At 45.8% G+C, this 13,558-nt stretch overlaps 1 protein-coding gene across 4 annotated transcripts in view; it reads right to left on the bottom strand.

The window, feature by feature from the left end:
- Nucleotides 1–13,558, bottom strand: part of ZCCHC8 (zinc finger CCHC-type containing 8) — a 331,099-nt gene that overhangs the window by 103,707 nt on the left and 213,834 nt on the right. For all 4 annotated transcript variants that reach the window (XM_086942951.1, XM_086942950.1, XM_086942949.1 and 1 more), the window contains exon 9: nt 11,432–11,574. In XM_086942951.1, coding sequence (XP_086799077.1) covers nt 11,432–11,574 — 143 coding nt within the window. The remainder of the gene's footprint in view (nt 1–11,431; nt 11,575–13,558) is intronic.

The following is a 13,558-nucleotide window of genomic DNA, read 5'->3' as shown; positions in this document are numbered from 1 at the left end:
TACAAAACTACAAATCAAATCAAATCAAATCTTGCATGGGGAACAATTATAATGCAAAAAGCTATCATCCCTAGCAGTTGCATGAATACTTTTGCTGACAATGCTCGGTTGGGCTGAAAATGAGTAAGGAGGGACTGAATATTGTGAATATAGGCTATATTGGGAGTGGCTAGAGCTTTGAGAGCGTCTATTGTGGCTCCCAGATATGTTTGTATGTTGGAAGGTTGCATGAATACTTTTGCTAGCAATGCTTGGTTGGGCTGAAAAGGAGTGAGAAAGGACTGAATATTGTGAATATAGGCTGTATTGGGAGAGGCTAGAGCTTTGTGAGCGTCTATTGTGGCTCCTAGATACGTTTTTATGTTGGAAGGTTGCAGGTGAGACTTCCAACGCATTTACTGTAAATACTAGTTAGTGAAGTAAAGGAATAGTGGTTGGAGTGTGTTGAATACACATTTGGTAGGTGCTGCCTTTGATGAAGCAGTCGTCCAGGTATGGGAAGACAGATGTGTTGTCTCCTGAGATGTACTGCGAGACATTTGGTAAATATCCTGGAAGCAGTGGTGACTCCAACGGTAGTACTTTGAATTGGTAATGATGACTCGCTATCATGAATCAGATATTTGTGATGAGCCGGATGAATTGAAATGTGGAAATATGCGTCTAAGTCTAGAATAGGCATAAAATCGCCCTGTTGTAAGTGGGAGCACTTGTTAAAGTGTCATCATGTGAAAATGCTCTAATAGTATGTAGAGGTTTATTTCTCTGAGGTCTAAATGGACCTGAGGGAGTCATCCTTTTTGGGGATGAGAAAGTGCAGGGAGTACACACCTGTTACACAGGTTCCATTGCTTCTTTACACAGGAGATACTGGACTGCTTGCTGAAGTAGATTTAAATATTCTGGTGATATTTTGTGAGAACGTGGTGGAATGTTTGGAGGATTAGTGGTAAGCTCCAGGCAATAACCTTGTTGGATAATTCCTAGCACCCATTTGTCTGTAGTTATGGATTGCCAGATTGGGAGGAATTGCAAAAGACGTTCACCGACAGGTGTTGGATGAGAAGGGAAAATGTAGGTAAATCACTGTTTGCTAGGAGAGGGGGAGGTATGTGGTGCAGAACGTCTATCTGTACCCTTGCCATTGTTACCTCTGTAACCTCCTATGAAGAAGTCTCTGGAAGAGAAGGATTGATTGTTACCTTTGTAGGGTGCAACAGTAGTGTCTGAAGAGATTATTTTGGACCCCCACGATAGGAGCGACGAAAGGAGCCACGATTAGGAGACTGTAAGGCTCTCATAGATTTGGCTACTTCTGTATCCTTTCATCTTTTCTAAGGAGTTATTTACTACAGGTTCAAACTGATGATTTTTATCGAATGGGGTGTTTAAAATAGATTGCTGGACTTCAGAATTGAATCTAGAAATCCTTAACCATGCATGCCTCCTGAATAGCACGCTAGTATTGATTGATCTAGCTACAGTGTCAGCATCGTCTAGAGCACACCTAATTGATTAATTTCAGATGAGCTTTCCCTCTTGGACTAGGTCTTGAGCTTCAACCTTATGCTCATCTGGTAGAAATTGAAGCAATTGCTCCATCTCGTCCCAGTGTGCCTAATCACACCTAGCTAGAAGGGCCTGTGTGTTGGAAATAAGCCAGTGATTTGCTGCTTGGGCAGCTACCCTTTTACCTGAGGAGTCTATCAGTTTGGAATCTGTCTGGAGGGGTTGAGTCCCCTGAAGTTTGTGAAATTGGCCCATTTACGGGCATTAGAAACTAAAGAGTCCAGTAGTAACTGCCCTTTAATAAAAGCTAGATCTGATGGTGCAGGCTTCTACTTTTTGTCTATCCTGGGGGTGAGAATGCCAGCCCTAACAGGATCTTTAAATATGTCGCCTGCATGTATCATCATGCCTTTGAGCATGGGGAGAGTGCGAGCTACTAAGGGTTTCAAATAAGAAGTCTTCTTCTAGGGATTCTTTATGTAATTGTGCCCCATGATATTCTACAGCCCTAAATAGAATTATATGTACCCGACGTTGTCGTCAAGTGGGGGGAAGGCTTTGTAGGGTAAAGGCCTGGGTCATTATCTATGGGTGAGTCAGTGTTATAGTCCTTCCAGGGATCTGCTGGCAAAGGATCATCCCCACCATTCCCATCATCAGGTTGTTGAGGAGAGTTAGTTGGTGTAATTAGTGATGTAACTGTGGGGGAGGAGGAGGCAGCGGAGGAAGGTTAGGACCAACATGCTTCCTCTTCAATGGAATATAAGTGTCCTCTGATTCTGGTTTACGTTTTTGAGGCAATTTGGTAGAAAGAAGTCATGTCTGAGGATCAACACAGAGTTCTTTCAGTTTAGGGTTGGATTTTGGAGGTGGGCTGTCAAAACATGGGTCTTGCTGCAGCAGAGGAGCATTTTCTATGTTTCGGACCCGAAATTTTCAGCGCCTGTGTTGTTTTCGGTGACAAAGGTTTAAGTTCAGAAGCCGGTTTTGGTTTTGGGGTTGAATGTTTCGGCTCCGAAGCGTTATTTTGTTTCGAGCCGGAAGGTTTTGGTTCGGTGCTCGGCTGTGGCCGACTTGACCCCGAGCCGGAAGGCTTTGATGCATGTTTCTGTGCCAAGCCGGAAGGCGGGGCATTGGAATCATTCTCGATGTCGACCGTGATCCGAAGGCTGAAGTAGGACCGAAGCCTTTAGCTTGGGCTGAATAGATTTTGGGGCAAGTGGCATTCGGTACTCAATACGTTGATATTGCGGTGCATCTGCCTCCATGTCTGAGTTCAGTTCCGAAATAGATGCAGGTTCTTCCTGTTCTTCTACTGCCCCTTGCACGTCTTAATCTTCTTGCGCTGAACATATTCCGAAGAGGTCTGGCGTGTATTTAATGTTTTGGCTCAGTATTTCATGACGTTGAGTCAGATGATCGTGTAGAGTTTCCTTAGAATGGAAAGATTTACACGTGTCATAGATCTGGTCATTTATCCATTACCATACAGCATAATACTCAAATCAAAATATCATAATTTTTCAAGCCATGTTGTGTATCCACTTTATTCTACATTAAAAAAAACCCTCTTGTTCCCATGATATGAACCCTTTCAAAGACAGCTTGTGATGCACCTTGCCACTTTCTACTAACTCGCATTCCTCATTTTAAACTCCTCCATGCACATTGCCGCTGTTAAATCTCTCTACTGAAGAGTATAGTGAAAAGGGTGGATCAATAGGGAAAGAGGAGAGGTTTAATAGCAGCAATGTGCATGGAGGAGTTTAAAATGAGGTGAATTGAGTATTATGCTGTATGGCTATGGATAAATGTTTTTTCTATTGTAGCAATCCCTGAAGAAAGGCTTCTATAGCCTGAAATGCAGTGGGTATTTTAATAAACGCTGCCAGTAACGAATCTTGCATCCGTTCGTGTTCTTGTAGAAGGCCCGGATCGGCGCAACTTGAAACATGGGAAACTTTGAAAATAGCAATTCGTGCGTGGATTTATACAGGAGTTTAAGTGACAAAGTAAAGGTTAAACAGAAGGAATAAACGGGACAAATGGATAAACTAATGGAAAGGAAGGTGAAATAAAGAAGCGCCAGAATAGCGCAATTTGGCTGGGCGACCGGTGGGGGAGAAATGACGCCCCTATCCAAGTTGTTGTTTACTGCTGTGACATTCGGGCAGGTCACTTACCGGCCAGCACGCACTCGAGGAGGAGTATCGGATAAACTTGGACAATTTAGGATTAGCAGGTGTGCATCCCAACACCAAAAATAATACACATCCCTGTGTGCCATGCCTACAACCCACTCCGCTAGCATAGATCAGACTCCCCTCTGAGTGAATTATACCAGAAGTGAGGGTACACATGCATGAACCCTGTACCCCCACAGTGTCTAAGCCAATTCTTAGACATTTTAAGTGCTGTATTGCCATTAAGAGTATAAGGTGCTGGGAGCTTGTCATTACGAACTCCAGAGTACGATAATGACTTTACTGAAAACTGAGAAGTTTGGTATCAAACTTTTCAGCACAATAAACCCACACTGATGACAGTGTGGGATTTAATGAAAAATGCACACGCGGAGCATCTCTAAGAAGCCCCCTGAAAAATGACCTAAAGAACAAGTTACTTACCTTCGGTAACGCTTTTTCTGGTAGATACAGTATCTGCCTGTGGATTCCTCACCTTGTGAATATCCCCCTTGCGTCAGCAACGTTCGGAAAATTCTTTGTAGCACGCCGGCGTGGACGACGTGAATAGGAGCACGGCACCACGCGCGACTCAGTCTGACGTCACCAACCCCATATTAGGCCTACGTAGGCGTGATGACATCAGTTCCGCCCTTTTTTCCGTGCCTTCGAGGCACCCGGACGGACCAATGACAATAGATATATACAAATACATTGTACACAGTACATACATTTCAAAATTATACACACATAGTGTGTAGCAAAGGTAAGAAAACCCATTTCAAACATATACATAAATATACAAAAACGTACATAAGCATAGGTAAAGCAGAGCGGACAACGGGAAGGCGGGTGGGTCAGTGAGGATTCCACAGGCAGATACTGTATCTACCAGAAAAAGCTCCTTGTATCGGATACTGGAGACTGCAGAATGACAGGCAGTGAGCATTCTCGCGAGTGGCGAACAGGTCCACCCGAAGAGTCCCACACATCTGAAAGATGTCGTGAACAACCTCCGGATGGAGCCTCCACTCGTGGTCGGCAGAGAACTGCCGACTGAGTGTCTAAACGTACGTTCAGAACTCCGGCCAGATGATTTGCCATCAGACAAATCTGATGGTCCTGAACCCAGGACCAGAGACGCAGAGCCTATCTGCAGAGACACTGCGACCCTACTCCTCCCTGCTTGTTGACATACCACTTCGCGGTCGGGTTGTCCGTCAGGACTTGAACCGACTGACCGCGAAGGGAAGGGAGGTAGGCCTTCAGCGCCAGACATATCGCCCGCAACTCTAAAAGGTTGATATGAAGCAACCTTTCCTCTGGAGACCAAAGCCCTTTGACCTCCAGATCCCCCAGATGAGCACCCCATCCTAGAGTGGATGCATCCGTTATCACTGTGGCCACCGATGGAGGCAGTTGAAAAGGCTTTCCCCCGAGACAGATTGCCTTCCACGCCCCACCAAATCAAATCCGCTGCAGTTTCTCTGGAGATCCTAACTGACTCAGATCTCCGTTGTGCTGATACCACTGCCTGCGGAGGCACCACTTGAGTGCCCTCATGTGCCAGCGTGCATGGTTGACCAACAGAATGCAAGAAGCCATCAGACCGAGCAGACTAAGAACCTTCAGGACTGGAACAATCGCTCCATTGTAGAATCCTGTATGTCGCGAATCCTTTGAGGAGGGAATGCACCACATACAGTTGTGTCCAGTACCGCACCTATGAACAGGTTGCGCTGGGAGGGCACCAGGTGAGACTTTGGTACATTTATTAAAAAACCCAACCTGTGCAACAACTGAGTTGTCTCCTGCACATGACGGAGCACCTTCTCTGGCGACTCCGCTTTGATCAGCCAGTCGTCCAGATACGGGAATACAGGTATCCCCGACCTCCTGAGATGTGCTGCCACCACTGCCATCACCTTGGTGAAAACTCGAGGCGCAGTAGTAAGACCAAACGGAAGGACCACAAACTGGTAGTGTTGCGACCCCACCGTAAAACGGAGATACTTCCTGTGCGACTTCAGGATGGGGATGTGAAAATAAGCCTCCTGCAAGTCGATCGACACCATCCAGTCTTCTTCCAACAGCGCTTGAAGAACCTGCGCAAGAGTGAGCATCTTGAACTTTTCTTGTTTCAGATACAAGTTCAAGATCCTGAGATCCAGGATTGGTCGAAGTCTGCCATCCTTTTTGGGGATCAGGAAATACCGGGAGTAGCACCCCTGACCCCTCTCCTGCTCTGGAACCACCTCTATCGCACCCTTTCTGAACAGTGCCAGGACTTCTTCCTGCAGGAGAAGCAGGTGGCCCTCCGAACAATAACCTTAGCAAGGAGGGAAATTGGGAGGGAACTCCTGAAAAGGAAATGCATACCTATTTTCTAAGAGATTGAGAACCCAGAAATCTGATGTAACCGATTCCCAATCCCGTAGAAAATTAGTAAGCCGACCCCCTACCAGACCCGCATGATCCGGAATGGTGGATCTAGGGCTGCTTTGCTGATGTAGGTGGGGGGTGGGTATTAGAGGAGGAAGTAGAGGAGGAGGAGGCTTGACTACCACGGGCACGACCCCTTTGTCTACCTCTGTATGATTTATACAAAGGGTTCTGTTGTTGCTGGCTTTGTTTATAGGGACTAAAAGTGGACCTCCCAAAGCCTCTGTACTTTCTGGTGGTAGAACCTCTTGTTTGCAGGCGCAAAGATCTAGCCGTCGCCCGGCTGTCTTTGAACCTCTCCAATGCCACATCCGCTTTCTTTCCAAAGAGGCCAGAACCGTCAAAAGGCAAATCCATCAGAGTAGCCTGAACATCAGCTGAAAACTCAGAAGATTTTAGCCAAGCGGCTCTCCTGGTGGCCACTGAAGAACCCATTTGACTGGCCACAGAGTCCGCCGTGTCCATGCCACTTTGAATAACCTGGCGGGCTGCAGCCTGAGTGTCAGTGACAACTTCATTAAAGTTCTTTCTATCTTCCTCCGGAAGCGTAGCTGATAATTGCTTTACCAAATCCATTAAGGCATGCACGTATCTGCCCAGCAGGCAAGTAGCATTCGTGGACTTCAGAGCAATGCTACCTGATGAGAAAACCTTTTAAGCAGTTTGATCCAATTTTTTTGAGTCTTTATCTCCAGGTACCTGGGGAAAAGAGCCTGCTGACCTGTTCGAACAAGCGGCTTGCACCACCAGACTCTCTGGCAAAGGATGGGTAGACAAGAAATCAGGTTCACCAGGTGCTACCCTATATCGCCTCGCCACTGATCTGGACACCGCAGGAACGGATAATAGTTTTTTCCAGACCTCCAAAATTGGTTCTGTCAGAGCCTCCGTGAATGGCAGAGTCGGTTCAAAAGCTGAAGAAGGCGAATGTAATACCTCTGTGTGGATATTAGATTTGAACTCCACTGTAGGTAAAGTCAAATTTAGCAGCTCAGCAGCCTTTTTAATTACCACATGGTATGGCGCCACATCCTTAGAGGGTGCGTCCGAAACTGTAGGCAACACCCACTCTGGAGAAAGTTCTAGATCACTTGCACTATGGAGATCCACAAAAAAATCCTCCTGCTCCTGAAGTACTCCTTCCTCCACATCAGGGTCCTCCTATTCTTTCTTCTCCAGGAGACGTTGGGCTCTACGCCTCGACCACGCCATACGAACCGAAGTCGTCGGATCCGGTAATGACTCCGACGGAGTCGGAACCGGCGTCGAACCCCGATCCAAATCCCGAGGTCGCTCCGGAGCCGGAGAAGCCATGTGCAGAGTCGATGACCTCGGCGGCGCCGTACCGAGCAAAGGTGGATATGGCGTCGGCATAAAAGGCGCCGGAGCATATGCTTGGGGGACACCCAAGTTAAACGACAATGGACCCATGGGACCCGCAGGTGCTCCAGAGGGGTACATTGCCCTCACATATACGCCAAACATGGCATTTAGAAAATGCGAGGGGTCCTGACCAGGACCAGGAAAGGGAGGGTACGAACCCAATGGCTGCTCCGAAGAAGGCTGCTCCGATTCAGCTCCTCTTGACCCACTGGGCTATCCACCGGAGTCGGTGCCCGAGGGATCTGAGTCTTCTTCATGCCTTGAAGACTGACACTAATCCGGATTCGGTACCAGCTCCGGATCTGGAGATTTCTCTTGAGATCGTGCAGGCGAAGCACCACCTTCAGGCTCACAAACCGGAGAAGGAGACACAAAATCCATTTTATGCCTTCGAGAAGACGACTTCCTCTTCGAGTCCGATGACCCAGAATGATGCCTTGAACTAGGATTCTTCCGCTTGTGCTTTTTCTTCGAGGAACCCGAAGCATGTCCCGAAGCCGACCTAGATGCCGACTCCGATCTGGCCCTCGACCGAGTCTTCTGCTTCGATCTCGAGCGTCTAGATCTTGATCTCGAAGATCTCTTGGCTTCTTTACCTTTCACCTTTGCCAGCAGAAGTTTTGCATCTCGTTCTCGTAGAGCTTTAGGGTTCGTCTTAAAGCAGGATCGGCACCCTTTAACATCATGGTCTGAACACCACAAACAATCGTCGTGAGGATCTGTCATAGACATCATCCGTCCGGGTACACGAGCCGCACTGCTTAAACCCAGTCTTCTTCGACGACATCTTCGACGAAGAACAAAAACACAGTAACACACAAATCGCAACAAAGTCACTATCTGAATCGCAGAAGATCCCATAAACCGTTAGCGTCTACGACGCGGAAAAAAGGGAACTGATGTCATGACGCCGACGTAGGCCTAATATGGGTGCCGGCGTGCTACAAAGAATTTTACGAACGTTGCTGACGCAAGGGGGATATTCACAAGGTGAGGAATCCACTGGCAGATGTATCTATCAGAAACTAGTGTCCAGGCCGAGTGGCTGCTCTCCAGCTGCCACCACCAAACATGTTTCTGGACCCATGGGTCGAAAGCCTGCTGCTCTCGGGGGTCTGAAATAATGCACATCCTAGGACGAGGTGCCAAGCCTCCTTCCCCAGGATGGGCAGGGTCCACGAAGGGGAAGAGTCAAAGGCTTGCAGTCTTTGTGAGCTTCCCGAAGCCTTTTGCTGCTTCCAGCAACCGGTCCCCACCGGTTCTAGCCCCACTTGGGGCAGGAGAACCGGCGGGAAAACCAAGTGAGGAAGGAAGTTATGCCTACTTTTGCCAACCCCACCCTCAGGTGAGGTGAAGCATAACTGAGTCTCCGCCATCTTGCTGATGGGGGAACCAGCCAGAGAGGCATATGCCCCCCTCCCACTGGAGGGTGGCATAATAGGGGGTGTATACACCCAAAGGAAAGGACCCATTGGTCCCAACCTTTACTTACCTGTAACACCCCTAAATCTAGTATTTAGGGGCACCCCTGAACCTTGCCTCCGCAGACAAGAAATGAATACAAGAATAATAAACGAACAGCCGTGCCGAAGTTCAGAAGGATGACGCCAACTTACTTGGCCCCAGCCCTACCGGCCTGTCCCAACCTCGAACCTGCAGAAGCCAAACTCCAGTGTGTCCTGCAGCCAACAACCTCAAGAATCCCGAGGACCAGCCCTGCCTTCCAAAGAAAAGTCTGTCTCCCGTGAACACCGGATTTGTTCATCCACAGACTCCAGCAAAAATCGGCGAGTCTGCACCAGTCGCCCAAGGCCCGAGTTAGTGAGGCCCATCCCCGGCGATCCAGACCAGAGATCCAGTAATACCTGACCTGCCTCAAGCCTCCAGCTGAAACCTGCAGCCTCAATCCGGGAGGGGCCCACAACCGAGACCAGGAGCTGGTAAGAAGATCCGACCCTAAAAGACACCCCTGCACCTGAAGCCTCGCGGCTTTGGGTGGCCTAACCGACGGTGTCTAGCCAACCCCAGCATCCCAACTTACCTCTCCAAGTGGTGGTTGCTCCTAGAAGACCGTTGTCCCGAACCTGCAGTGTATTTGCGAACCTTGAGAATCCCCATTGAAAGTAACAGGGCACCAGACGCCAAAACAGCACCCTGCACCTGGCCGGCCCTAGTGCCGCAGTGTACCTTTGATGCTAACTTGAACCCCCATTTGCCCCGAGCTAAAGTCCAAGAGCTTTGCTCCCACAACCTAGTGGCCTGTTGAGCAGCCACCAACTGGAGGCCCCTTTTCCCCCATTGGATAAAATAGGGCCTCAGCATCAAGGCTGCCCTAGTGCCGCTGAGGTTGCTTTGAGAGTGCATCCTCGACCCTGGAAGACCAGAGTCTAACCACAGAAAACAAACAAATTCCAATAAGAAAGTACTTACCTGCTGACCGATAACTATTTCCTCCCATAGGATAACATTGACTGTTTTCTATGAAAAAGTGTGGAATTGGAAAATCTATAAAAAAGTCTATACAACTATGTGCAAATAACAAAAACGGATTTACTTCCCTTTATACAGGAAATGTCAGAGTACAGTATCCAGGTATACTACACAGGGTAAGAAAAATTATCTGTAAGCAATATACATGACCTACTATTGAAAAGTCATTACAAACTGAATTGCTACTGCAAAGTATAAATCACTAACCTGTGCCAGACTTGCTTGGTTCTAAGGAATAAATATAACTAAACAATATTTTTATACAAAGCAAACTTGTCTGAGTTTAATCCTTTGAGTGTGTACAATAAATGCTTAACACTACCCTCTGATAAAGCCTTACTGCTCGCCCACACTACCAAAAATAGAGAGTAAGGTGCCACTTTTATCTTTGCAAAACTTTGGAGTTCCTCTAGACTTTGGGCACACTATACCTCACTTTGGTATAGTATATACAGAGCCAGCTTCCTACACTGGCGTTTACAAACTTCTCTTACTTTGCAGTCCAAGAAAAATGTAGAATGAATTATGTGACAATCTTGCAAGGGTATAGGTATGTGAAAGGAAAAGCTGCCAGTTTTTGTAAGACAAAATGTATATTCTTAGAAATGAACTGCACACCTTCAGCAGTTAGTAAAGCAAGAATAAAAATGTAATTCTGAAGTGTGAGGGCAACAGATTTTAATGGGATTAAAACTAATCAAGACACTACTTGGTGATGCACAAATTATAAATCTAAACAAAAACCCGATTTCCACACACTATCATTTGTGTGCAATGTAGTGTTATCAGTACAACTGTCTGTGCAGATTTAGTGGTCATTTCAATGGAAAACGCGCGGTCTGTAAATGACACTGTGCTATTTTAAAAGAAATAGTCTGCGTCAAGTCTATTAAAGCTAGGTGGGACGCAGATTTTTTTATTCTAAATTGTTAGGGAACCACTGCCCTAGTACTCTATTGTAGAATTTTTTTAAGTCACCCAAGATCGATAAAGTCGGAAGCGGAGCTCATGAACCACATCATAGGGAACAGAGAGAAAGGAACAGACGTCAGTAGGGGTGGCACCTATATGCGCCTCCGCTAGATCACTTCTAGAGCCGCATGGATTTACCATGGAGCTGCACAATGCTACCTACTGGAGCATGGATAAAACTGGATCCAGCCTGGAGTTGGTGGAAAGAAGTATTCATCAGATGCTAGTTATGCTTCTAAAAAAAATACTTATTTGCATTTTACCCCTGGATGACAGGACAATGTAAAGCATGTCAACCTATAACAGACATAAAATGCAAAACTAATATTACCATAGATACAACTGTCCAGGTATGCTGGCATTAGAAGTCACACAAGCACATTTGAAGATCACATTTAAGTGGCCGTAGAGAAGTAGAAGCACCAACAAAGCAGAAATAGATCTCACATTACCTAATTACTCCTGGTTTAAACCTTGAAAACCGCTCCTCAACTTCCTCTGCATGGTAGCGTTGCTGATGGTTCTGATTACCTGCTTCACCACATGCATCCATAAATGCCTTCCGTTTCGCACTAATGGAAGCACCATCACGTGGCTTAAATACAAACCAATAGTTTAAATTAGCAGCCATGGCAGAGAAGATGGCAAAAAGTATTAAAAGCAAGATGCATGCAATCGGTACAGGTAACATAATGAATAAAGAAACTTGCATTTGCAAGATCTGGATCATTTATAACACTTAATGAAACCAGTATCTCTGAAAAATGGCACTACAAATGAGCATTCAACCAATAAGATACTGTATGAACCTTCATGTACAACATCAGCCACAATAAAATTTAGCAAAACTGTGAAAGGAAAAATCTAGGGCATGAAAACACTTCGAGGTCTCAAGCTGGTTGTGCAAACTAGATTACAATTTTTAAAAATGTAACAAACTCAAAAGAAAACTAATCAATTAGAATGAATTGATGTCAAAGGACTCATACATGTAGATAACATTTTAATCTAATCTGTACTGTTTTGTCCAGTCTAGTGGTAGGAGAGCGCTAAAAAGGCATATGGTCCAATCGAGGTGAGAATCAAGACTGAAGCAAACCGATGAAATAAAACTACAGATGAAAATAAAATCTTAATTGGATTCAATCTGGTCCCTCTTGGCACCAACTTCCAAAAGCACTTTGCACCAATGTTTGATCAGAACAGAGCCATGAAAATCTTCCTTGTGGCTTTGTCCAGCCTCTCATAGCAGTTAAGTGGTCATCTCTACTGAAATATTTCAAAACAGTGTGGTCTCATTTGAGAGCAGAATGTTTCACTAGACAGAGCCATCTGGAAGGAGGTTAGTGGCATTCTGCGAAGTGACTTCCCACTGTCCCACTATAATCGATTATTTAGAAGAGTAGCATGTAATGACAAATCATTCTGTGTAAGACATTCTTGGAAGAAATGGATGGAGAGAATGCAAAGCAACTATGACTGTTCAGAATGACAGCAAACACCACTTGAAACACAGATTACTACACTTTTTATATTAAGTATGATGTATTAAAAAAAAAAAAGCCGAACCAGTCTAGTCTTGTAACAGCTAGTTCAGTGAAAAGTTTCAGACAGATCAAGATTCTTTCTACAGGAGGCAAAATAAGAAGGGAAATACCAGCTACATGTAGAAGCATAAGAGCCATAATTTGGAGACAGCAAAAAGAGTTGCTGTTTCTTCCTGCACATCTTGAGCTCTGTAAGAAGGTTGTAGTAACCCTCCCCCCTCACACTTTTTGCCAGAATTCTGATGCGCCCTGGTTCCATGTCAATCAGGCTCCCAGGAACTGTGTTCTTTCCCGAAACAAACTTTTTATCCCCAATTGGCACCTCTCTAGCCACCTGCAAGTCCCTTGTAACCGGTACCATGGGTACCAAGGGCAATGTGACCTAGGAAGGTCTCCAAGGGCTGCAGCACATATTGTGCCACCCGTAGAGATCCTTTACCTTAAAAACACACAACACAGAAGGCTGCGTGTTTTGATGCAGATAAAAAGTGAGGAGTAGACATGGCACGCATCTGTGTGCCATGCCTGCAACCCACTGCCTATGGTAAAGGGAAGACACTCCTCTAGCTGGGTGTACTTTACCACTGGTGAGGGTACAGTTGCATGAGCACTGGACCCCCTACAGTGTTGTAGGAAGCTGGCTCTGTACATAATATATCAAAGTGAGGTACAGTGTGCACAGACTCCAGTGGATCCCCAAAGATGGGCAGAGGTAAAGTTAGATAGCACCTCCCTCTATTTGTGCTAGTGTGGTCGAGCAGTAAGGCAGTATCAGAGGTCAGTGTTAAGCATGTGTTGTACCCACTCGATCAGCAAATGATTTCACACACTCAAAGACTGAACTTCAGGCATAATGGTTTTGTATATAAATATTCTTTTAGTTATTTTTTTCCTAGAACCAAAAAAGCCTGACACAGGTAAGTTGATAAATACTTTGCAGTAAGTATATAATATTCTATGCAATAGAAAATGCAGTTGTAAATGTACTTTGAAATGGTTACAGTTTGGATTACTAGTAATGCAATACTGTGG

The sequence above is a fragment of the Lissotriton vulgaris genome, chromosome 11 (genome assembly GCF_964263255.1).
Source record: "Lissotriton vulgaris chromosome 11, aLisVul1.2, whole genome shotgun sequence".
NCBI classification, from domain to species: Eukaryota; Metazoa; Chordata; class Amphibia; order Caudata; family Salamandridae; genus Lissotriton; species Lissotriton vulgaris.
The sequence above is the reverse complement of the archived record's forward strand: the minus strand, read 5'-3'. Positions and strand labels throughout refer to the sequence as shown.